The sequence below is a fragment of the Miniopterus natalensis genome, chromosome 16 (genome assembly GCF_054644295.1).
Source record: "Miniopterus natalensis isolate mMinNat1 chromosome 16, mMinNat1.hap1, whole genome shotgun sequence".
Lineage (NCBI taxonomy): Eukaryota > Metazoa > Chordata > Mammalia > Chiroptera > Miniopteridae > Miniopterus > Miniopterus natalensis.
In genome coordinates, this window is record NC_142096.1 from 4,943,741 (window position 1) to 4,970,066 (window position 26,326).

Genomic DNA, 26,326 nt, shown 5'->3' on the forward strand with positions numbered 1-26,326 from the left:
AGCTGTAGGGAGGGCAAGTATAGCTACAGTCCTACTTCCCGACCCCCAAGGATGAGAAGGGGAGAGAACACAGAGAAGCCTGGGCAGGGAGGGCCCAGCTCAGCTTTTACACCCTGTGGAAATGAGTCTTGGAGATCCAGAACAGATTCTGCCCATCCCTGTCCCCAGGCCCCCAGAAGAGAGCCTTGGGATTCCCCTATACTAAAGACTTAAGCCTACTCCTATGGGAATTCGAAGGTAGAAACAAAGAAGGAAGAGCAAGTCAGGAAATACGGAGGTGTGAAATGAAGTAGACACAGGTTCACACATCGGAACTACCTTTTCCCCAGCAACCCCACTACAGCACACTGCATTCTATTAGTCTCCACCCTCATTTGGAGCCACAGCATAAGGACAGTGAGCACATGTCCACACATACCAGCCCACCCATCAGTCTGACAGCCAACAGGATTCTTGGAAGGTTGGGGAAGGTAGGTGTGTGTCTCATGCACTGGCAAGGGGCCTGGGTCCACAGGCAGTTCTTGAGGTCCTTGTTGAACAGGAAGTCGGTTGGGGCTGATAACAACCTAGACAAAATTCCATGGCCTGAAAGGAATGAGGCAGGCGTAGAGCTTGATGAAGGTTCACCAGTGGAAGGGCCCAGAGGCAGGAGACACATGATGGTATAGAACACACGGCATACTGCTTCTCATTCTTCGCCTCATCCAGGCCCAGCAGTCAAGCGCCAGTGTGCTGCACATCCAGCAGGAGAGCATGGACGATTGTCCAAAGCCAGAGATCCTGTAGGTGGTGCCTTGGCTAGTAACCCCAGGGCTACTGAACAATCAGTTCTGGCTGATGGTCAGTACCATGTGCATTAGCTTCATTTTGCAGTGGCAACAGGAAATCTTGCCATAGACAGCATGCATGGCCAGCAGGAACGCAAAGCCCACCGAAGTCACCGGCTCTGAAGGGGCAGAGCTTAAGGAAGCACTGACCCTCTTGGACAATGACTCATGACCGTCCATGTTGAAGAGGTGGGAAAGGCCCGAGCCAAGAACAAGGTGCGGGCTTGTAGATAGGGCAGCACACATATGAAGCATGTGTGCTTAACATATAAAGGGTAGGAGCAGGATCACATAACCTGTGACACTAATGTGAAAAAGCAAGGCCATGGGGAGGCAAAAGAACATGATCCTAAGTGCCATATTCTTGTAACCAAAGTTCAAAGGGAAGAGTGCACAGAGGCCAAGGCAAAGGGAAGGCAGCCAGCCAAACACACATGGTCCAGCAGGTCCAGCAGACCTGTGCAAGGTTACTGGGATTTGTTTACCCCAGGCTCAGGGGTCTGCACTGGCTGCCTTGCTGGGCCTTGCTTGCCTTCCTTTCCTTTCTCTGCACGGGCCCCTTCACTCATAAGGTAGTACTGCAGGGGATTGGGCCACAGTTCCTCATTAATAATCTCAACAATCTTGTCGGACTCAATAGAAATGTGGTTTGAGAACCACCCAAAGAAGCTCGGGCTGTTGTCTGGGTTCCCCTGGCTGAGGAACTGGAGATCCTGCCCTGGGAGCCACTGGATTGGAGTAGAGCGAGACACCACCTGACCCGAGGGGCCACACCCATATTCCTTGATGAGAACCTTGTTTTGGAAATAGGGGTTGAGCGCGAAGTAGAACTTGATTTTGTAGCCCAGTCTGGCGAGGCCAAGCTCTTCCACCTCCAAGCTGTTCAGGTAGCCGAGCACTTCTTTGTCTTGGCTGTTGAGAAAGGACGACAGCTGCGGGTGGTTCTGGAAAGCCTGCCCCCAGAAGCCGGGGATGCTCTGGATGAGCAGGTTCCTGCGCTCCAGGTGGTGCAGGCGCAGCTGCCCGAACTTGCGCGAGAGGCGCAGGTAGGCCCGGTCCGCCTGCGCGTTCATGGTCTCCAGCTTCAGCTGCACGGTCTCCAGCGTGTCCATGCTGCCCGCCGTCGCCGCGGACGCGGGCCCGGCCTCGCTCTCCGCCTTCTCCTCCACCGCGGGGGCCGCCGCACCCTCCCCGGCCGCCCCTTTCTTGGGCTTCGCTCCGGCCACGGCCTGAGGCCCCTTCCCCGCTGGGGCCTTCTTCCCCGCGTGCCCACGCAGGTTTCGAACGCGGGGGCCATTTCTCGGCCTGCCCACGGTGCCCACCGTGCCGACGAAGACGGTGTCCGTCGCCAGGCGCTCGGCGAGGGCCGAGGCCCTCCCCAGGCCGAGCCTGGCGGCCGCCTGCCCGCGCTCGCCCGCCGCTCGCAGCGCGAGGCCGCAGTCCAGCGGGAGGCGGCAGGCGGCCTCCTCCCCCAGCCCCGGCGCGGGGGCCGCGGGGGCCGCGGGCGCGGCGGGGTCCGGGCCCCCCCACCCCGCGCCCGCCCGCACCTGTGCCGCCAGGGCCTCCTCCCCGAGCCTCTGGCGCTGCGGAGGGTCCGGGGCGTGCGGGGCGCGGTCGGGAGCGGCGCGGCCTCGGGCCTTGGCGCGGCCCTTGCCCCGGCCTTTGGCGCGGGAGGACTTCCGGCCCCGGCTTCGGCCGCTCATGGTGGCAGCTGACTGGCCTCCAAGCCACGCTCCGGCCTCGGTGCCTCCGGCGCCAGCTCACGGTCCCAAGCGAGGGGTCTCTCCATGGCAACCGCGGACGTCACGGCTGTACGCCGCGCGGTCGCGCGAGGGCCGGGCGCGCCCCGTGATTGGCTCCAGCGCCGCAGCTGCGCAGGAGCGACCCTCCCCCCGGACGCCCCTTCCCCCGCCTCGCCCTCGCTCGCTCCGCGCTGGCTTTGGGGGGTGGGGGCGGGGGCGGCGGGGGGCGGTTCCCCGGGTCTCGGGGCTGGTGGGACAGTCTCTGCGCACGCCGCGCACAGCCCGGGGGCGCCATCATGTCGGCCCCTTTGCCCACCCTCTGCACCAAGCACCTGCAGCGCCCCCTTTGTCCCCGGGACTGTCGCGATGGCACTGCTAGCGGCCCCGGTCGCACCCTGGAAACCTCCGGGGCGAGGGAAGGTGAGTGCACGGGACGCCCGGCCGCGAGCGCGTCCACGCGCGCTGGATGCAGACGGTAGCTGCAGACCCAGCCGCAGCTGGAAATTGGGGGTCGCGAGGGAGGCTCCCGCTAAGCGCTCTGGGTGCGTTATGCCAGCAGATGGGGCGCTGTTAGCGAGCCCACCCCCCAGGTGAGAGCAGGCTCAGCGGCGCCCGGGGGCGGTCCCGGGAGAACCCAGACGGCGGCGGGAGCCAGCGCAAGGCCAGCGCGACCGACGGCCGGCCCGTAGCTGCGCTCTGTGTTCACAGCCCCCCGCCCCCCGCCCGCTCGGCTCTGCGGCGGCGGCGCGTGGGACCCCGAGTGGAGCCCGCAGGAGTGTGGCCAGAGTCGAATTATCACCCAGGGAGCAGAGCGGGGTTTCCCAGGCTGCGGCTCCGGAGAAGAGCCTCCGTCGTTGCAGGGAGCAGGCCCCAGAAACCCCTTCGGCCCCGCGTGGAAACGGCCCGACGGCCTGGCTCCTGTTGCCAGGGGCAACCGTGGACCAGGCGCTCACTAGCCCTCTGATGGGACCTGGAGACGGTGAGGCCCGTGGTGGGAACGTGGCCTAGAGGAAAGTGTGAATGAGAACCTTTGCAGGTGTCCTTTGGCTCGGAGGGGAACCAGAAGTCCCGTGAAACCGCCCCGCGGAGAGAGGAGCCGCAAGGCCCCCGGGAGCCTGACACCTCTTACTCTCCTTATCAGGTGTGACAGCGAACCAGCGCCTGGGGTCACCGGGAAGCTTGTTTGAAATGCAGAATCTCAGGCCCACCTAGACCTACTAAATCAGGATTTAGATACTAACAAGGTCTCAGGTGGTTTGTAGGCACATTAAAGTGGATGTAGACAGGGAAAAGGAATTATTTTGATACGGGCAGGCCTCACTTTAAGGCAGGCCAATACAAGTGACCTCTAACCTTCTCAAAGGCTGTCCCATAGCCTGCAAAGCTCTACATGATGTAGCAAGTTCGCCCCCGCCAATCCCCAACCTACCTCTCTGACCTCTCCCACCCCACCCCCTCTCAAACTCACTAGCAAGCGCCTGCCTCCTTTGCACTGGCTCATCTTTTGCCTTAAATGCTCCCCAGATATAGTCAGTCATCTTGACTGGCTACCTTCACACTTTGCTTACATGCCACCTTCTCAACGACAATCCTATTTAAAATGACCACCCATCCCCATCCCTCTTACCCTGCTCCAATTTTTCTTTTTTCATAGCAGTTATCAACTTCCAACACACTATACCAATTATGTTTATTAACTGCCCCTCCTCTCTAGACGGTCAGCTCCATGAGGGCAGGGATCGTTGTGGGTGTCATTCCTATGTGCCTACAGCAGTGTCTGATACATGAAGAGCACTCATTGAATAATTGTTGAGTGAAAGAACCAATCGAAGAATTTCCAAAAGGGGTTTATAGATTGCCTGTCTGAAAGTCGGAGTGCTCCTTTTTTCCCCACAGCAGCCATGTTATAGATGAAAGTTATATACTCAGATCAACACCATAAGCCTATTAAACTCATAATTTAGCCAAAAAGTTATCTTTTGTTATGGGCACTATTCAGGGACAGTTGTTAGGTGAAAATCTAAAGTGATAAATTAAAAAAATATATTGAATTAGAGGAATTAATATTTGACTTAAAGGGGATTAATCCAAGGATTACCCTAAATTCCTTTTGAAGGCCCTTTCATAGTCACTCCTTTCCAAGACCTTCCATGATCATCCCAAACCATACTAAGCAGCTCTGTCCTTGATCTCACGGGGGATTCGTTAACTATAATATCCATTTGGCAATTAGACATGCAGTTTTTTGCCAGTGTTTGTACAAAATTGCCTCTGAAGCTAAATAACCATAGTCTGAAACTCTGTAAATCTCAGAAAATATTTAAAATGTCAACTGAAATGGTCACATCCTTCTACAAACTGAAAAAAATTGATGGGTTGGCCCACTTCTCAGAGCACTCACAGCTTGACCAACCTCTGCTGTCCAGAACCTTAATCCAACGTCAGCATCTGCGTCACTTAACGCTCACCCAGGGCTAAGCCACTGCAGGATTAGCATAGGCTGGGCCACTGCAGAACGATGTTTATTATACAATCTGCCTTGAGCCTCTTTTATCAAGCCAAAGAGATAAGCCGCAAGTGAGGGAAAATAAATAAGAGACTAGCACCTTATATAAAAAGCCTCCTCTGGTCCGGGTCACCCAGCCCCCGTGGCTTCTGTATTTAAGAGACTGGTCTGTGTTGCTGAAGTGAGCTGTTAGTTTTCTTCTGAACTATGAATATTTAACTTTACCTGGGCCTATAGCTTGGGTTCTAAATTAGATAGTGAACTATGTAAGGGTAGAGACTGTCTTTTTTATCCTTCAAAGTATCTAGCAATGGAAAAAATATCCTTGGGTGAGGGTAAAAAATACATACATCATCCCTTAATTGTGCCATCTTGAGTAACAGCTATTTCAGAGTTGCTATCAAATCCTCACCTGCCTTCCTGCCTTAACACCAGGCAGACTCCTACCTGAGGATATTTTTTCCATTGCTTTTCAGAGAAAGTAGAAGGGAGGGAGGGGGAGAGAGAGGGAGAGAGAGAGAGAGAGAGAGAAGAACATCGATGTGAGAGAGACACATAGATTGGTTGCCTCCTACACGTACCCCAACCGAGGCCCAGGATTGAGCCTGTGACCGAGGTACCTGCCCTTGGCTGGAATCCAGCCTGGTACCCTTCAGTCCCCAGGCCAGCACTTCAGCCACTGAGCCAAACTGGCTAGGGCAAGGGATGATATTTTTATCAAGCAAGATTTTTATCTCTTTTCATTTTAGATTTCAAAATGATGATGTCTATTTTTAACTGGTTTAATCTTTTCATATGTAGGACTTTATGCTACCTCTGATTCCTTAACATGTGTAAAGTAGACTCCAAAAATATTTCTCTCTCTATAATATGAAGGCTGTTTAAGACCAGCAGAGACCCATCCGTGCTGCCGGCTGTCCCCAGCAGCCGCATCTGCAGCTCTTTACTGAGTGATGAACACACTTCTGACATAAATGGTAGACTTGAGTGACTAACTTCCTCTCTGGATTATTTTTTTCTCCCCTTTTTAATCAATACCCACATAACTGATCAGGTGGGCCATATGGCCCCTCTGATTCACACATTAAGACAATTAGGACGCCAGCCAGGTAATTCCTCACGCTGGCATTTTTCCTAAGACAAGAAAACCAAAAGCTTTGTCTTCCTCTGAAAAAGCCAACTCCATCTGGTCTTGGGTATAATTCAGGACTAATTCATACACTATCCAGCTAAAAATGAGTATAACCATATTTAGAGAAAATAATGAGTAAGAGCGAATTATGTGGCAGTAAGTTTCCCACTGAAGAATCTGGACCAAAATGTGATAGTAAAAATCTAACATGGGAAGAATGACCATACTGCGTGTGCTTAGATTTTACACACACTCTGAGAGGGAGATGCTGGTCACCGAGAGTAACCAGACTCCGCCTCTCAGGGACCAAGTATCAGAGGAAGAGTTTGGAGGCTTGGGGATCCTTACAGCTGAGAGCTCTAAGATGATGGGGGGAGACTTAGACATATAAAGTCAAGTATATAGAAAGATAAAAGATTTATTTTCTGGCACCAGGACTTATAGAGGGTACGTCTGCCATGCTGCAGCCCTGTTTTCATAGAAAAAGAAGTAAAGCTGATGAGTGTGTCATGGTTGAGGAGGGTTCTGGAAAGGTAGCTACTCCCAGGATGGGATCTGTGAGTTGGGAGCCAACGGGAAACAAAACAAGTAGCAGTCTGAACATGGATTTATTATGTTATTTAGAAAGAAAGAATGTTTACCATTCTGTGGCAGACATGTGACCTATATGACCTATAGTTGGAGAGGCCAGAGATTTCGCTCCTTATGTGACATGTCCTCTTAACTGCAAGCCCATCCACACCTCCACCCCCAGCAGGAGCCGTGGAGGAGCCAAGCACTGCAGTGGGAGATGAGAGCATACACCGAGCGGGCTCTTGCAGAAGGTTAACAGGCGTAGGAGAGGCCACTGTGGTACCCAGGCAGCCTGCCCACCACCACACAGGGAGGCTGAGATGAAACAGAAGTGCTTCTGGGAAGAAGATGGCAAATATTCCTCCTGCCTCTCCTCTTCCAGTCCTCAGGCCAATTCAAAAGTAAAACAAAAATACCTAAGAGAAGCAAACAACCACCATCAGTTTTCCCAGTTTATAATCGAACAAGATTTCAGCAACCAGTGAGGTTTAAAAAAATTGCTACCATATGCCTCATGTATTACTCTAGTAAATTAATTCTCTCATCATCAAGAGAGTTTATATGCCATTGTCTTCATGATGAAAGGACTCATTTGCTAGAAGAGAATCCCGGAAAAAGTCATGCTAAGGATCATGCTGGCATCATGCAGGCGTGTCTCAGGGCCTCTCCTTCTGGCCTTACTTTTCTCATTCAGCAATGCCTGGGAAATATCACAAGCCACCCAGAAACTACACACAGTCAACAAAGTAACATGTCCCTTTAAAATTAAAATAGAAAATTTCTTTTACGATTTTGAGATTACTGTACATGGGGTGGGATAGGGTGGAATCGTGTGATGAGGGAGGAAGTTGACTAGAAAGAGTGGCCACAGGCAGGAGCCTGACTTACGAGTCCGCCTGCATTGAGATCTAAAGAAATCCCACCCAGAACTACATTATTGTGAGCTCAGGAAAACCAGCCTGCCTGTCGACGAGCAGCAGCCATGCTGAAATAAAAGATAAAGGAATTGTACCTGAATTAGTTGCCTATTGCTGCTGGTAACAAATTAGTGGCTTAACACAACATAAATTTATTATTTTTCAGTCCTAGAGGTCAAAAGTTGCAGATGGTCACACTGGACTGAAATCCAGGTGCCGGCAGGTCTGTGTTCCTGACGGAGGCCCTGGAGGAGAATCCAGTGCAGTGGTTTCTCTGCCGTCTGGAGGCTGTGCACATCCCTTGCTCACCCAGCCAGCAGTTGTGTATCACTCACTGCGCACATCTCTCACGACCTCTCCAGCCTCTCCCCTTCATCTATATGGCTGGCCCCTAATGATTACACCGAGCCTGCCCAGATTATCACGGATAAGTGCCCATCTCTAAATTCTTAATTACACTTGCAAAGTCACTCTTGCCTCATAAGGTAACTTATTGACAGGTTCTGAGAATTACAGTTTGGACATCTTTAGGGGCCATTGTTCTGCCTGCTGTAGTACCGTAAACTACTGGGTGTTGTTTCTGAGAGATGTGCTAGAAGGTTTATAATTAATTGTCATGCTCCATAATTCCTCATTTCTTTCATATACACCCATCTTTTTATTCCTGTGCCATAAGTCTATTTTATAATAATAATAGGTAACATTTAATGAGTTTTCTAAGTACCTGGTACTGTGCTAAGCCGTTTACTTGCATTTTCTTATTTAACCCTCTCAACAACCCAGTCGTGCTGTTATCAGCATTTCCGAGATGAGCAGGCTGAGGCTGAGAGAGGTGAACTAACCTGTCTGAGGTTATACAGCTAAAATTCCCAGCTAGGTCTGTCTGGCTCGTAACCCGTAAGAAACAGCTCGAGCAGACTGAGGCTCACGGCAGCAGAGGCACATCCCTTGCTCGCGCTCCATCCACATCCCGGCGTGTGCACGGCGGGTCTGCGCCTCTCCACATCCTCACCATTCTGAGACCCCGGCTGAAGAAGCTGCCCCTGTGTGGGGAACCTCCCTCTGATACGGCCTTTCGTTAGAAGAGAGGAAAAGCAATATGGGGAGACCTTGCATAAGGCTTTCAGAATATCTTGGACATGACACACATCCCTTCTGCTCACATTTCATTGGCCAACGCAAATCAGCGACTAAGCCTGGCATGCCTGTAGCCAGAGGACAGTAATCTGTCGCCAAGTAGGGTGGCAAATATTTGGAAATAATAATCTATAACAGCTTTAAGCATGGTGCTATGCCATTCGTTGAAGATAAGAGGAAAAGTAATACTTTATCCACAGAGACAAGTTGATTTGGGACCTCCATTAGTGGCACAGCGCTCATCTCTAGACAGGCTGGACTCCTGGGTCTATGTACAGGAGTTACGTGTATGAGGGAAGTTCTGAGGTCTGAAGCTTTGCCTTCATTCATGTGCTCAAAGTGTCCACCACTGTACCGTTAGAAAGTTGTGCCTCCTGAAGATAGCTATGTGGTCCTAGGAATTCTGAATTGTTCTTCAAAGTTATGACTCATTCCCAACTAGTGGGACCCTAGATGGATGTGGACCTCCCTCAGAGCAGCAGGTGAGAAAGAGTGGGCGCATCTGCAAAAGTCTGTCTAGTCCAAAGACTCCCCAGGATTCTAATCCAGGTGGAGAAGCATACTCTTCTCTGAGGACCCAGGGATGGGGTGATGGTTGCACCTTGAGCAGTGTTCCAAGGAGCCTTGAGGATCCATAAAGTTATCTCAGAAAGGGCCAGACAGAGGGACACACACTCTTACAGCCCTTAGCCTCGTTCCTGGGGCTTGTCACATAAGCTAAGGCTGGGATAAGAAATGGGGCTTTCAGTAATGAGACGCAAAAAGGAAGAAGAGAGATGAGTTCCTTTTGCTATACTAATATGCAAAATCTGCTAAGGGAGGCTCCATTTTAGTGATCTGGAAGATTTGTCTGCTAAGTATTTGTTTCACCTGAGGTTATAAATGGTTCTGCCTCCCTCTTACTCTGCACGACCCGTTCAGAGAAGATGGAACCGAATGACTGGCCATCCCTGCAGGAAGCTAAGGAGATAAGAGGGAGGAGGGAGGAGGGGGGTGGGAGGAAGTTAAAGGGACAGTTCCAGGGAGGAACAAAGAAGAGAGGGTGTCAAAGGCGGAGGTTTGTTCTCTGTGCCACCAAAAGGGTGGCCATGTGGTTGAGCCCGTGGCTCTTGAGGTGAGGGTGGATGGATGTTGGACAGGCACACCCCTGAGGCCCCTCCCTCCCTTTCAACTCTTTGGGATCCGGTGTGCTCTGGAATGGCTGCCAGTGAGGCTTTTTATAAAAAAAATATTTTTTCATTGTTTTTATTGATTTCAGAGAGAGGAAGGGAGAGGGAGAGAGAGAGAGAAAAACATCAATGATGAGAAAGAGTCATTGATCGCCTGTCTCCTGCACGCCCCCTGTGGGGATCGAGCCCACAACCCGGGCCTGTGCCCTGACGGGGAATCGAACCATGACCTCCTGGATCCTAGGTCGATGCCCAACCATGAGCCACGCCAGCCGGGCCAGTAAGGCTTTTTAACAAACACTGTTGCTGTACCACTTCCTTTCACAGGAGTAGTGAAAGCACATACATAAAAGGCTTCTGCTTAAGATTTATGTGAATTTTTAGAACAAAAGCTTGAAATCCCACAGTTTAGCCCAATCTTCCAATTTCATGGGAAAGGAAGTAGAAGCCCTGATGAAAGGCTTGCCTAAGGTCACAGAGAGAGCCAGTCAAAAGCTGGGACCAGGACTTTTGGCCCCCAGTCCAGTGCCCCTCCCCGATAGCTCTGTGTCCCTGACCCAGGGCTCCTGTCTCTGGTGCTCACAGCCCATCAGTTCACTGGGTAACCTCACCTCCAGTTCACACGAGGGAGGCTGCGTTGTTCTGGTTTTGCAGCAGCATCACTTGCTTGGAAAGGACCCCAACCCTCATCCCAGTGTTAACCAGGCTCATCTAAAAGCCTCGGCCCCAGAGGCTGTGGACTTCTGCTCCCCCCAGGTTCCCTGCACCCTCAGGCCCCTTCCTTTTTAGCCTGCCTTGTACTCCTTTGAAATGACTCCCTGGCTTGTCAGGATGGTGCAGCGCCTAGCTGGCTGCCAGTTGGGTTTTCTGTGGGTTTGCCACGTTGCAGTGACAGGGCTGTGTCGAGGCCCAGATGCTTCAGCATAAGTAAATAGCACATCTGGGACCTGGCAGGGGCCCAGCTGCATATTACAGAAAAAGCCTGGGTGGAAACAGAGCCAAATGATACACAGCTGGAAACTGTTAAGTTAGGAGTGAGGTGGGGAAGCAGTTCAAGAAGAGAGAAAAAAATAGAAAGGGAGAGGAAAAGATCAAACCAGGGATTATGGTTGTTCGAAAGGCTCTGAATTTTAATTGCCGAGAAACAGGCCCATAGTTTGCACAACAGTTGAATTAAGAGCATGCCTACAAAAACGATAGTTTATAAAAATTGACCCCACGGCGCAGAGGTTGAACAGAGCTGGGAAGCTTGACTCCTGGACATCTGGTGGCCTTCACTGTGTCACATCGGTGTGGTCACCTCCTAGCCATTTGAATCCATAATGGCCTCATGGTGGGCAGGGTGAAGGAGGTCAGCCCTGGTGAGAGCCCCAGGCTCCCTGCCTGGATCACCCTGTTTGGGAAGCTTAGTGAGTTCCCGGGCTGCTGGGCAGACTCGGCGGAACAGGCCTGTTGTGAACATGCCGAGAACCAAAGAAGAGGCCGGGGAGGAGCAGGAGGAGCTGCAGTGATGTCACTCCCCCAGCCCACAGGCCCAGGCCGATGATTCACGAGTGAATAAGCAACGGCTGCAGAGGGCGCCGCTCGCACCCACACCCACGGCCAGAGCCCCAAAGCTGCAATGACGTCACCAAGCAGAGGAGAGGAAGTTTAAGGGAAGGGGAAATTAGGGCAAAAGGAAGACAGAAAAAACACCCATTTCTCTCCCTTTTAATGGAAACCAAATGCATGGATTACCTTCTTAATGGGTAGCTTGATTTAATCTCCTGGATTAAAAATACCGCAAATTAAGCCATCATGAAGAGATGCCTGAATGCAGGTTTTCTAAGCAAAGCACAACATTGCAGGGCAGAGCTTTTCTAGATCCTTCCAGGCCCTCCCACCTAATCCTAGTCCCGTGGCCTGTGATGCTAGGTGAATCCTGCTGTGCTAGAGACAAGTGGGCTCCTCCTGCCCACTTGGGGCCAGACTTTGAGGGCCTTAAAATGCAGGCTTGTTGTTTTATAAGTAAAGCAGGTGACTAAAATAAGAAATAGCCCTCGAGGTAACACTTAGTTTGGTTGAGATTTCAGGTGTCCTGCATACACAGGAAACCTGAAAGGGTAAATGACTTTTTTTGGGTCTTGGTTGGGGAAAGTTTCTAATTGGCAATGATTGCACTTTGGAGAACTCTCAAAATGACTGAACCATAACACAAGGACTAACCACGGATACTAGCTCTTAGTTTGTAGGGTTCCAGCATTCCAGTGGAGGGGAGAAGCCAGATGACCTTCCCAATATCATTTATAGTGATTCCGAAATCTTTTAGGGAGTATGGTTGGAAGTTGATATGATGCAGTTACGGACCTATGCATAATTTTAAAACCTTTGTTCATTCACTCAAGAGGCATTTACTGAGTACTTTCTAAGAACCAGGCATCATGCTGGAAGCTGGGATAAATTACTCAGTGAAACGAAGCCCCTGCCCTCATGGAGCTTATAGTCCAGCAACCAGAGCTCTGCAACCATTGGAACAGTGAAAACACAGCTCTTAATTTCGTTCAAAATTAACGTCTTGGAGCACCAATCAATTCTAGGCTAAGAGAAAAAAAAGACTGCAAAGCTCTGAAAACATCCCTTTCCTCAAAAGACAATTATATTTAGAAAAGGCTTAATTTTGTGGCATTCCAAGAACACAGAAACTGCATGAGGGGGGTAAGCCAGAATTCCTCCTGCAGCCCGATTATTAATTATTAATTAAAATCTCCAATCGGAGACTCCAAATTGGGTTTATTTTAGGGTGCAGTTGAGCGACTTCCCATGGCACACAAGGTCCTGCATTTCTCTCCAGGCCCATCCCTTGCTGTAGCCACACTGAGGTACCTGTGGTCCCCCAAATGTGCTACTGTCTGTCTGCCCTGCACCTCTGTCCACCGGGAACACCCCTCACTGCCGCTTTGGTTGAGTCTTACACACTCTTCGAGACCCAGCTCAGGACTTCGTTCAGGAAGACTTGTGTCAGTTTGTATGTTTTCAGCGTCGACTAACAAGCGTTAAACTAGGTATTCAATACAGTACAACATAGCGGTCCGCTACCTGGCGAGGGGGTGGCGGCCAGTTCCAGAGCCAGCTGACCTGGTGGAGAGCTGCTGTCTGAGCTCTGAGCTGCCTTTCCTGTTTTGTTTTCTCTAACTGGTCTCAAAATGTGTGTCTTGACTCCAAACATCAGACCCGCACACAACCACATCGGAAGGCAGAAAGAAGTGAGGGCTCCCCCTCAAACATCCTGTTTTTATCAGAGGAGAAAATCTTTCCCAGCAGATTCCCCTCTGGTCCCATTCGGTAGGTGTGGGTCACTAACTCACCCTAGACCAATGCTGCCGGCAAAAGGAGAGGGGCTCCTGTGGCTCACCCAGGGCGGGGGAGAAGCTTCTCGTCTGAGTGCTCTGCCTCACAGGCGAAAGTAGTGATCCGAGAGCATGAATGCGGGGCTGGCGGCTGGGCAGGCTTCCTGCAGTCTGGGCCGCTCGCCCCCAGAGCGCATTGGGCCTCTGCAAGCACTCTGTGAGTGAGCCTGCCAGCTACAGGGCAGTGTTGTTCACACAGCTGTCTCCTTACACTCACCTCGGTACAGCCGGGCCCTGTTTTATTTATCTTTGACTCTTCAACACCTAGCAAGGGCCTAGTGCATAGCAGATGCTCAATAAAAATTACTGTTTGAGCCCTGTCCAAGTAGCTCAGTTGGTTGGAGCATAGTCCCGAAATACCGGGCTTGTGGGTTTCATCCCCAGTCAGGGCACACACAAGAGTCAACCAATGAATGCATAAGGGGTGGAAAGAAAATCAATGTTTCTATCTATCATCTGTCTATCTGTCTATCTATCTATCTATCTATCTATCTATCTATCTATCTATCTATCTATCATCTATCTACCTATCTATCATCTATCATCTATCTATCATCTCTCTACCTGTCATCTATCTCCCTTCCTCTCTTTAAAATCAATAAAAATAAAAATAAGTTATTATTTGAGTGATTGAATTAATTAATTAATTAGTGAAATGTCCAGGACCCTTTCCACATTGTCTAGGACTTTGGTTGCATTAGTGCTAGTAATCTGACCATCTACATAGTAATAGAAAAAATAGACTGGTATTTGACTAGACATCTTGTGCTATTTGCTCCATGCCATTTCTATTGTTTTATTGCTTTTGTGACTCAGCCCGATGGTTGGTGACTTCTGCAGTAGCAACCAAATGACCACGTTCTTCATTAAATAGAGCCCATGGCTCCCGGCTCCCGGGAGGACCATGCTGGGGTGGAGCTGTTCCTTTTCTGTTGCTCCCTCCATCCTCTGCCCAGCCAGCACGGATGGATCAACACCTCCCACTGGCTCTCAGTGTCTGGGGTGGAACTTCAAAGGCGTGGTCTCTCCCTCTGGGTCAAGTTGACCCCTAACTTTCATCTTCTTCATTCTGACTCTCCCTCTGTGGAACTGCATCATCGCTGCAAAGTGGTGGACAGCTTCTCATCCAGAGCCTTAGCAAATATTTACTGAGGGAGTTAGTAAATTAATCCTCTAACTGACCGTGTATAATCTTCAAAGACAGTCAGAGCAGACAGGAACTCTAATTTAAAAGGTATGAGCCACAGCTAAAACACCATTGAAAATAACCAGATTAGCAGCTTTTTACCAGCCTTGACCTTCTGTTCTCAAACTAATTACCTGCTTATGTAACTGACCTTATTAAGGCCTGTTGACACCTTAAGTTATCTTTGGAAACCAAAATCAAACTCAAATACAATTTATGATCTTACCAGTTTCAAAAACTGACATTTTGATGTGTTCAGAATTCCCTATTGAATTCAAAAATCCAACTCTGATCTTTGGTGGGAAAGGGGAGGAATGAATCCAGTCAACCAGTAAATGATGAATAAAGCGATCATCGACTAACTTAGGCATGAAAATAAAAACAGAAGTATCCACCGAAGTACAAGCTACTAATTTTCTAATAGAGGATCAGCATTCGCTAGTTGATGGAAATTTTGTTTTTGAGATTTATATGGAAGGTGGTTCCTTAGCAAACCAAAGAACTGCAGAGTGATGTCATGTCGATATCCATGTGACCATAAGCATCATGCCTGTGACAGAAATCATGGCCAGCGTCTAGACCACAGGAGGCACAGTCAGAACATCAAACAAAATGTTCTATTAGAAGTTAGGTCCATGAAAACAAAGTCATGGAATCATGCCCCCGCCTGCCAGGCAGGAGTATATCCTGACACAGGTCCCCTGAGGAGGACTTGTCAGAGGACCAGTAAGACCAAGATGGCAACCTAGCTATTGGGCGTGGTAACCCACAGGCACAACTTAACAATCCAGTAATCAGAAATGGGCTCATTTGGCCCCAGATGCAAGCCAACCTCTGAAACAAAGGAACAGAACTGCCAACAAGCATTGCCAGTCACAACAAACCAAAGACCAACCTTGGCTCAGCGGGTCATAAGCTCCTAGCAGCAGAATCGGCCAGATAGTGACAACACTATTTATAAATAATATTAATGTTTGGGCCGACTCTCATCAAGTGAAGATGAGCTTTAATACAAACCTTAACTGAAGAAGAAATCAAGTTTTATTTCATTTATTTTTTAATATGTTTTTATTGAGTTCAGAGAGAGGAAGGGAAAGCGAGAGAGAGAGAAACATTGATGAGAGAGAAATTTCCATCAGCTGCCTGCTGCACGCCCCATGCTGGGGATTGAGCCCAAAACCTGGGCATGTGCCCCGACTGCAATCGAACAGATAAACTCCTAGTACATGGGATGACGCTCGACCGACTGAGCCACACTGGCCGGGCAAGAAATCAAGTTTTAAAGAGGGGAAGGGACCTGCCTGGTCTCATATGGCTCTCTCTAGGAGAGTTAGGACTGGTCCTCTGGATCCCTAACTCCAACCATGGTCTCTTTCCACTTTCACACTCTACCATAAAGCCCCTACACATTGCCCTGCCTGCAGCTGGCTTTCAATAAAACTTGGTAAATAAATCATGTCAATCGTGATTATATATTAGCACAAGTAGATCTCATATAATTGGGGAGAGGACCCTCTTTAAGAAAAATGAGAAATATAAAATTTGGTACAAAGGTGAATATTTCTTTAGACTGAGAAAAAAAGTATAACAAATTACAAACATAACAAAATGAGCTAATACCACAGTATCACAAAGTTCATAAATATTCTATAATATTCATAGTAAACCGTTGCCTCACACATTGTACTTCCTTCCTCACAGTTTTCAGCTCCATGTTCTCTGGTTAACTCTTCATAAAATAACAATTATATGATCTTTGCTAGAGAGAAACAGGAAATCTTATCTTTCTTCAGGCAAAAAAAGAGTTAAGAAAGTCAGGCCATGGGTCTAGCTGCTAGAGCACTTTGAGGAGGATTCCAAGGTGGCAGCTTTCTGGGCCTAGTGGAAATGGGGGAGGTGGCCCATTAGTGATGTCTCTGTTGGGTAGAAAAATGGAAGCAGTGGCAGGCATATCTGCAGACCTTTCCCTAGAAAATATTGTGGGGCTGAACCTGCTGGCGGGGGTTAAATTATCTCAGCCGTAGAAGGAAGCAAACCACAGAGGCTGGGGGAAGGCAGGCCTGACAGTCACATTTTTGAAATGCCATTTACGGCCTGTGCCGGCTGTGATTACACTGAGGCTGACAGTCGTGTGATTAAATGCACTGAGATTAGTCTGAATGGGCTTTTCTCGCGGTTGATTTTCGGTGGGTAATAATAACACTCTGATAACTTCCACATAGGTAAAGGGCTCAAGGGCGCCGGAGGACTTTCAGGCCCTTAACCAGGCTGCGTTCCCTCGTGACAATGGCCACGCTCACTAAATTAGTACCTGTGCTGGCCCCCTTTTCAGTCCTGAGGTAGGATTTCTTTTCGACAGCGGCTTGAAGCAAAGCGCCGGGGTCTGATGGAGCCTCACCTGCCGGCGATCGAAGGGAAAGCCCGGCCTTCAAGGTTCGGCGGCTGCTGCAGTTCAGGCCGTTACGGTCCCTACGGAGCAGGGCCTGCTGCTAACATAAAGTGTCTCCTCCAAAGTCATCTCCTGTTTGTCCAAGACTGAGCGTCTCTTTCTCTCTTAGAAAGGAGAGAGCCGCTTTCCTTCAGCCAGATTTAAAGCCTGGATCCTGCCTAATATTCTGTAAAATCTTGGGATTTGAATAGCTCAGAGTCTGAATCAACACACTATAAATGAGGTGTTAACTTCTCAAGGCTGTCTCCCAAAGTCTGGCCGTCTTTCCAACCGGATTTCAGTGTTATTTGCACCTTTCATGCATGCAGTGGCCAAGCTTGGGGATTCTGTCACTCCTGGTATTGCCGTGACGACTCCCAGACCCACACTGGGGGGGCGGGGGGTGCATGCTCACATCCACAGCCATATCCATTCTTAGGTCTTTTAACTATCTTTCACTACATTTCTATTATATTTTCCATAAAATTTTTTGGATTTCTGTTTTGGAGATTACTAGTCACCTCTTATATTTTTGGATGCTCTATGATTTTTAATCTCCTTTTATGAATGGATTGCTTATCCATAGGAATTCAGTTGCTTCATTGCTGTCTTTGTTCTTGCCGTTGCTGCTTGTCTATTCAGCCACTTTGCTAAACTTCCTTATTAATTGTAATAATTTCTCTGTTGATTTCCTTGGATAGCCTGTGGAAACAGTATTCTATTCTATTAGTATCATGTTTAGGATCCTTGGACCCTGATTGAGACAGAGAGTGTCGTGACAGTCTTTAGCCAGGAGTCTGAAGGAGAGATGAGCCCTGTCTTCCCTTAGTTATCCTTCTGTCAACGTGTGGTTCTCAAAATATTAAAAACCTAATTTTCATATAGATAGGTAGGTAAGCACATGTCAAAGTTTTATTCAACTCATTAATGAGGGAGCTGGGAGGGTGACAACGCTGGATGAAAGGAGAATGTGAGAATATAGGACTTCTGCTCTCAGTGCAGGAAGAAGAGCTGAGGTGAGATCACAGATTCAGATACAAAACTGGTTCTTAGCCAAGAGAGCAGCAGAACCATAGTATTTAGGGTTGTCTTCTCCACTGGACAGAAAGCAAAATCATCCCCATCTTACTAGCATTGTCACAGGTCTGAGCCCAGATCACTGGTACAAACTATGTTGCATTCCCCGGAGGGAGAGAGGACCCCCGGCAAGCTTCTCTAGGTATCAAAATATAGGTTTCTGGGCCCTGCCCCCAGAAATGCTGACTCAGTAGGTCTTGGGCTGAGCCTGAAAATTTGCATTTTAACAAGCTCCCAGGTGATACTGATGGTCAGCAAACCAGCTTTAAGTAACACGGCCTTAGATGACATTGAAAGGTCATGCAGCAATCCTTTTGCTTATTTCCAAGTTCTGAATAATTTTTCTTAAACCTTCACTCAGAGTTCCCAAAGGAGAGCTACGCCGCCAGATCAGGAAAAACAAAGTGAGGCAAACAGCACTTTACTCTGGCTGAAGACTGAGTTCAAGCCTGAATGAAGGTCTTAGATGGGCAAAGACGGGTTATACGGAGGAGTCTTTGTTTCCTATGCTGGGAAGGTGTCAGTAGCATTGAACCAAAACAGGCCCTTGGCCATCTTCCCCCAAACTCATATTTAAGTGTCTGGTCTTATCATTGAAATGCAGGGAAAAGCTTATTCAAGCAAACACCACCCGTGACAGAGGAAAAGAAGCTAAAGAGAGCAGGAGAAAGCAAATTCCTCCCCAAATCAGGAAGCACTCTGGCCTAGGCTGGCTTCCCAGGCCACCTCAGCTTGGTGCCACAGCAGAGAAGAGAGACTCCACATAGGAGAGGAGAGAAGACAACTGGGCATCTCCCAAGGGAGCAGCCCTGACCCGCCTTACTATTCTGGGTTCAAGGGATTAGGTGGTCAGAGAAATTACATGATACTTGACTAAGTTTGAATTTCAGGTAATGAATAATTTTTGTGTAAGTATGTCTCAAATATTACATGGGACAACACTAAAAAAAGTATTCATTGTTTATATGATATTCAAATATAACTGGGCATCCTGTATTTTTTTACATTATAATAATACCAACTTTATATGGCTATTGTAAGGATTAAGTAAGATAGTTAAATGTAAAGTATTTAAAGCATAAGAAGCATTTGATAGCTGTTGCTTATTAACATCTTTCCGGTTGTATAGAAGCGAAATCTTGGAGAAAGTAATTTGCCAGTACTGGGCAGCAGGTGTTATGGGCTGAATTCTGCCCCACCCCAAATTTACATGTTGAATCCCTAACTCCCAGACCTCAGAATATGACTGTATTTGGAGACAGGGCCTTTAAAGGGGTGAATAGGTTAAAATGAAGCCTTTAGAGTGGGTCCTAATGCAGTCTGATGGTGTCATTATAAGAAGAGGAGATTTGGACATAAAAAGAGGCACTAAGAATTTATGCACACAGAAGAAAGACCATGTGAGGACACAGCGAGAAGGTGGCCGTCTGCAAGCCAAGGAGAGAGGCCTCAGGAGAAACCAAACCAGCCAACACCTTGATCTTGAAGCACAGTGCTCCCATTTCAGCCTGACAACCGCTATTTGAAGATAAGCAAGAGCAACAAGATTTATTATGTAGAAACAATGACCTCTCCCCTTCTCCTGGCTCTTTGTGAAAGAATTCCACCCACGAAATTCCAGGGAACAGCTAACCGAAGAAGGCTGATTAACGCTTCTCTTAGCTTCTGTATACCGCTTCACTAGCTCGCACCTGAGTACCCCTCCCAACCAAGAATGTGGTTTTTGTCTTTATATTCTCCCTGCAGAGACTGTTGGGGCTGGGATTCTGTTTAGGGCAGGAGCCCGCTCGTAGCCACCGGCTAATAAACCTCCAAATGATCAATTTGGTCTCTGTGTAAATTAGTCTCGAGTGAGTTGGGTATAACAAATCTTGGACTTTCAGCCTCCAGAACTGCGAAAAAATAGATTTTTGTTGTTTAAGCCCCCAGTCTGTGGTGTTCCTCTCCCTCTTCACCTCTCCCTTCCTCCCCTCCTTTCTCTCAGAGCTTCTCCATTGTTGCTAGCTTGGACTTCCTCATAGCATGGCGGTTTCAGGGTAGTCAAAACACCCTTGTATAGCTCACAACTCCGAGAGAGTATTCTGAGGACCAAGATGCAGGCTGCCAGTTCCCATAAAAATGAGGCCCAGAACTTCTGCCACAGTCTACCAGTCAAAGCAGTCACAGGCCACCCCCAGATTCAAGAGGAGGAGAAATAGACCCCCCTCCCTCAAAGGAAGGAATGTCAAAGAACTTGTAGCCATCTTTAATATGCATACATTAGCTGTTTTATATCATTCTAGAACACGTGTGGACCCAGGGAAGTTTCTTCTCACGACAGTGGAGTGTAACCTACTGGTCCTGACTTCAAACACCCATGGGCAAAGTCTGATATGAGCAGGGGCTGGATCTGAGCGGGACACAGTCCCCTCCAATGGACCCCTGTCTCTCCCTTTGCTCTGAACTTCATGCAGCACCAGGAAGAGTCAAAAAATCTGGAAAATCAAAATGCAAACACAAAAAGGAAACGAGAAGCTCTTATTTCACACGTGTAAGTTACATGGTGTGAATAAGCTCAAGAAACACTGTGCAGAACCTGGAGTGGGGTGGGTGGGAGGAGCAGCGCCCAGTTCCTGTGTGAAGAGTCTCGCTTCACCCCTCCTGAGAGGTGAAAACCTCCTTAGATAGGACCTGCTGCTAAGTCCTCGCTCTGTGCTTCCTTTGTAAGTGGACAGGAAAGGAATCAGCGGGGGGGAAAGGGACAGCAAGAGGAGAGAAGCCCTTTTTAACCCATCTTCTTGCACTCCAACGATGGGGTCAGGCAAACCTGGGGTCGAATCCCAACTCTGCGCCTTCCCTGTTGTGTCAACTTGGCAGGTTACCTCACATCTCTCAGCCTCCATGTCTTCACCTGCAAAATGGGGATAGCGTTGCTGGTCTCGTGGGATTGTTATGAGGAATAAATTAGATCGTGCTGGGAAAGGCATGTAAAACAATCAGCATGGGGTTAGACATGAAGAAATAAGCGCTCAACATACATTTGTTGTTATGGTCACTGGTCTCATCACCATCATTGTGTTACTAGGACCATGAAATAAAAGATGAAACGCTGAAGGAACTGACTACCGTGGAAACAGTGGATCACTCCGGGAGTTGGAATTACAGGTGATTTTTATTTTCTAACTCTATCTCAAATGAACGCACATTTATTTTTCTAATAAGAAAAGAATAGAGAAGTTATTTCTAAAAGTTAATAAATGTCCTTTGAGGATTCCCTTTAGCTCATCCAGTCTTCCTGTTCCTTACTCCTTCCTGTGTCCACCCAGGGTAGGGACGACTGCACAGGATGTGAGCCCACAGCATTCGGTCCCTAACAGCCCCTTCTTTAATGGTGTCCACAGCTTCTTAGGAGTCTGGAAGTGACAGAGAACAAAACACCCCCCTCCCACCCTGATGCATGCCAGATTCCCACAGCTTCTCTAGACTCCAGACAGAAGCATGGGCTCCAGACTGCCTTGGTTGCTACCAAATGTGCAGCAAGAGCACTTGACTCCAACCAGAGCCAGATGTAAGGAGGCGCTGACCGTTCACCTCAACAATGCTGAGAGCGGCGCGTCCCTGCATTTTGCACCCTAGGCACTTGCTCATCTCACCCTCGTGCCAGTCGTGATCCCAACATCTCCATGTCCAAGAAGATAGCCAGGACCCTGAGCAACCCCTGCCACCCCCACCCCCAAGCCCTGGAAGAGAAAAGGGGTTTATCAGACAGTTCCTTGTGGGGGCATTGCCTGTACACCTAACGGAACAGCCGCGTTCAAAACCCAGGGTTGTGTGCACTGCAGGGCACGGGTCAGCCTTGGGCTCTGTCCCACATGGAGACAGTGTTGTCCTATCTTGTCTAGCTCCTGAGGTTATGGTCCCTCTGGCACCGTTAGCTTGCCCCACAAACTGCACAGTGTGTGCCTTTTCTCTGCCCACAGGGTTCTGACAGGGGACTCCTGGGGCCACACCAAACAGCTCTCCTTGCCAGGAGCTGAGCTCATCACAGTTGCGTTCTCCACAAAGGGCTGCTGGGCCTCTATTAGTACTGAACCCCTTTTCCCCTTTGTGTACAGGAACCTCCCCTTCCTCAACTACACAAAGATCTGTGATATTACTTCCTCCAGAGCATCATAGAGCCACCCCAACCCAGCTGTAGCTCTCTGCTCCGCCAGGGCAGCAGCCCCTCTCAGGAACCCTCAGGCCCCAGAGCCATCCTTTTGGCTTCTTATACAGTCTTTTTGGTGTATATAGGTCAGTATAATTTTCAGTGCTGAAAGCAGTGGGTGATTAATTTCTGCCAATGATTTTCTGCCTTACCCCCTGGACTCCTTTCAGTAACTCCAACCCTAATTTTACATTAAATGATCCAGTGCTTCACTCATTTCCCTGAGGAACTCCCTGCCCGCATTAACCCTGTGGCTCCCTGAAACCTCCCTTTGTCCTTACCTCATTTCCCTCCCTTCTTCTGTGACATTTCGGGTTTCTGTGCCTTCTTTTCTGGCCTCCAGCACTGCCCATGCTCCTGCTCCACACGCCACACTCACCTCCTGGAGTCAAAACAGAAACTTTAATTCTCTGTCTCTGGCATGCTTCGTGAATCCCTGTCAATAACTAGCAATTTAACAGGTGTCTCTTTTAGTAAAGATCATCATTACTGAGTCTGCTTCCCCCACATGGGTTCTCTGAATGGCCCTTGGTGTCATTCCTCATGTCATATCTGCTGGGCTTGTTTACATTTCTCAACAGTGAATGACACTTGGGTCTCGGAAAACAGACCCAGGTGTGTCCTAAGGCTCCTCATGTCATGGCCAAACTGTGAAGGACTCCCCAGGGATTCCACAAACCGTTGGGGTTAGTTCTCAGCATGAAGACTTTTAGCTTGAGTTCACTCCCACATTTTGTCTCTCAACCCATGAAAAAACTCAGTGGAGTACTGCCTCCCCTTCCTTTGGCAATTTCCATGTTTTGGGAGCCAGCATTATTGTCTGAAAAGCCATCTCTTTCTCTCAGAGCCCCAGATACATGTAGCTAAGCTAACTAAAAGACAGAAACTGCATTATTAGCTTCTGCAGAGAGTTAGTACCTGACTTAACACACTTTACTTTGACTCTTAGCCTGAGTCAAAGTCCTTTTTGCCACTTGTGTTTGTCCGTACCACAAAGGGAAGCATGCTGAGCAATGGGAAGCCTGAGAGTATATTCAAAGCCTCCAAGGATTACCTTCTACCCCCAGCATGAGAGAAGGTGATTGGTGACACAGATGGTAAAAGCATGTCCTAAATTGGTATCTGGCCAAAGACGATCGATGTTAACGTGAGATAATCATCTGATTGGTAATTTAAGATTGGCTGTGTATTGGCTTCATTAACTCCAAATCAAGATGAGCAGTTTCTAAATTACTTTCCCTCAGTAAACAAACTCAGGTCTTGAGGGAAAAAATTAAAAGGGATTTGTGTGGATGAAGAAATGTCCCCAGGCAGGAAAGTACAAACAGACCATGTTTATATGACACTGAATAAATGGTTGGAAAGGGCCAAATCTATTTGGAGCGATGACTAAATAGAACCCACTGACGTCAGACTGCCTGAAGCAGCTGGATGAAATGGGGCTCTCACCCCATCACTGTTTGATTCTGGCCCATTAAAAACATGACTCGTTTTGCCTCTCTGTACACTCTTCTTCTATGTTCTCCTTATTGGCCCACTCTAGATGATTCAGCATTCATGATTCTACCAGTATATTACAAAAACATTTATTGAGTACCTATTTCATCCATAGCGCTGTGTTGGGCCCAGCAGAATTGCAGAGGTGTAAAAGCTAGCGTGTACTCTCAGATGTTAGAGTAACCAGGGAGATACACAAGTGTACAAATAACTAAAAGGTAAGATTTGGAATATAAGGAAGCAAAAAACACCCAATCAAAAGAGCAAAAAGAAAAAAGAAACCCCTGGGACAACTTCAAGTATACCAACAATCACATCATGGGGATACTGGAATAAGAAGAGAGAAAGCAAGAAATTGAAAACCTATTTGAAAAAATCATGACAGAAAACTTCCCTAACCTTGTGAAGGAAATAGACATACAAATCCAGGAAGTGCAGAGAGTCCTGAACAAGATGAACCCAAAGAGGCCACGTCAAGACACATCATGGTTAAAATGCAGAAGGTTGGGGATAGGGAGGGAATCTTGAGAGCAATGGAAGAGGAACAGTTGGTTGCGTACAGGGGAGCTCCCATGGGACTGTCTGCTGATTTCTCAACGAAGGCTTTGCAGGCCAGAAGGAATTGGCAGACCGGGGTGGTGAGGGGTGGGCATCTACAGCCAGGATCGTTCTGCCCAGTGGAGCTATCATTTGGAATCAGGGGACATGTAGAGGGCTTCCCAGACAGGAGGGAGCTGGATGGGTTCATCACTACTAGGCCAGTAATGCATGAGGTGTTGAGAGGTCTTCTTTGGGAAGAAGATAAAAGATAAAAGATAAAAAATGTGAACAATAAGATGGCAATAAATGCATATATATCAACAATTTAAGCTAAAAAACAAAATAAGTGAACAAGCAGAAAGAAACAGATTCATAGATGCCAAGAGCATTTTGATGGTTGCCAGGTGGGAGAGGAGGTTGTAGGGTGGGTGAAAAAGGTGAAGGGATTAAGAAGTACAAATTATTAGTAGTTACACAATAGTCATGGGGATGTAAAGTACGGGGAATATAGTCAATAATATTCTAATCACTATGTGTGGTATAAGATGGGGGGAAGAAAGAAGATTATCATTGTTATTACAGAAATATATAAGAAAGAACATAGAAAGCAATTAACTCTGACTTGACGATGTTTATTTTGACCTAAGTCATGTTAAACTTAGTTGCATTGTGATTTTCCAAGAAGGAGTTATAGCATGTTATGTTTCCCCAGCTCATGTTCATGTTACACGGTGCCTTCATTTCAAGGAGAGCTCAATTTGTAAAATGCTGGGCAAAGACATCAATTGTGAAGAGGAAGATGTATTTGGAAAAGGCAGTTGGGATGCGATGGGAAGGGGCCCGGAAATTACCTGCTCCAAGGAAACTGGCTCAGCCTTCTTCTCTGTGTTTGGGTTTCTCCGAGGCAGAAATGGTTATGCGGTTAGGGCCTGGGGCGTGTTTCACATGAGGCAGAACACATGGTTCCTTGGGTCCAACCCAGCCTGAATACAGATGGAAGCCCCTCTGAAGAGTCTTTGTTGCCTTAGCCAGTAACAGTGCTTGCCCACATGTCAATAGGCACAAACAAATGTTTGGAGCCAAAATTTGCCAAAAACACATTGTAAAAGCAAAACCACCGAGTCCCTACTGCTAAAGAATTCATCAATAAAGGACACATTTCCCATTTGAAAATCCAAACATGCTAATCACAAAGGTAAATAAAAATAGTTTAAAGGAGAAACATAGCATTCTACCCCTTTGAAAAATGAATACATGTTCCAGGTAATAAAAAAAGTAAAATTTGTCAGAATATTGCTTTTTTATGTAAAATTAGTCCATAAATTCTGTTTACAATCCAAAGACATTTTCTAAATCTGTCAGAACACGCCCGATTGAGAATAGCGCCCTTGAGAAGAACGGCCATCGTGGCGCCGGTTTCCACTGACAGTCTGGACAGCTCTCATGTTTGCAGTTTACAAAGTGCTTTTGTGTTCATGACCTTGCTTAATCTTCACAGTGATCCAATTAGGAAGTAAGGGCAACTATTACTCCCACTTGACGCACGGGAAAACTGAGGCTGGAGAAGTAGTGACCCGAGTGCAGCAAGCTCAGCTGGGAGCGCCTGCGAATGAGCACCAGAGTCGGCCCTGACACTGAGCTCCAGCATCCCCTCCACGCCCCCACGCTACTGCTGGTACTTTAAGTGCCAGCTGCTTCAAGTACCAGACATCCCAATGGAGCAAGGAATCTTCCAACCCCCTCCTCAATTCAATTATTTACTTATTTAATGGCCCCTCGCTGAGTGTTGCCAGGCACAGGAGATAAAGTGGCGACACAACACACGTGTACCCCCATCGTCATCCAATCCAAAGTCAACTGGGGCAAGCACACAACCAAACACACAGGACTGGCAGAGTGTGGTGATGCTGTGATAGGACAGCCACGGAGCCACTGCCCTTAACCCCATGCCCCAGTGTGTGTATCACTCAGCTCTCCCTGGGCTTTGCTGCTTTTACATCACGAAAACAACCAGCATTTACTA

The 26,326-nt window shown here is 48.1% G+C and overlaps 1 protein-coding gene and 1 long non-coding RNA gene across 2 annotated transcripts in view; one reads left to right on the forward strand and one right to left on the reverse strand.

Moving 5' to 3' along the window:
- Positions 1–208: 208 nt before the first annotated feature.
- On the reverse strand, positions 209–2,581 carry TSPYL5 (TSPY like 5). The gene has a single exon (XM_016198513.2). The coding sequence runs from the start codon at positions 2,528–2,530 to the stop codon at positions 1,295–1,297; it is 1,236 nt and encodes a 411-aa protein (XP_016053999.2). The 5' UTR covers positions 2,531–2,581; the 3' UTR covers positions 209–1,294.
- Positions 2,582–2,814: 233 nt separating this feature from the next.
- Positions 2,815–26,326, forward strand: part of LOC107526122 (uncharacterized) — a 32,050-nt gene continuing 8,538 nt past the window's right edge. The window contains exons 1-2 of the long non-coding RNA XR_001602123.2: positions 2,815–2,989; positions 21,145–21,224. This is a non-coding gene — a long non-coding RNA (uncharacterized LOC107526122). The remainder of the gene's footprint in view (positions 2,990–21,144; positions 21,225–26,326) is intronic.

Excerpts from the sequence above, each read along its gene's own strand:
- TSPYL5 (XM_016198513.2), bottom strand. The coding sequence starts at position 2,530 with ATGAGCGGCCGAAGCCGGGGCCGGAAGTCCTCCCGCGCCAAAGGCCGG.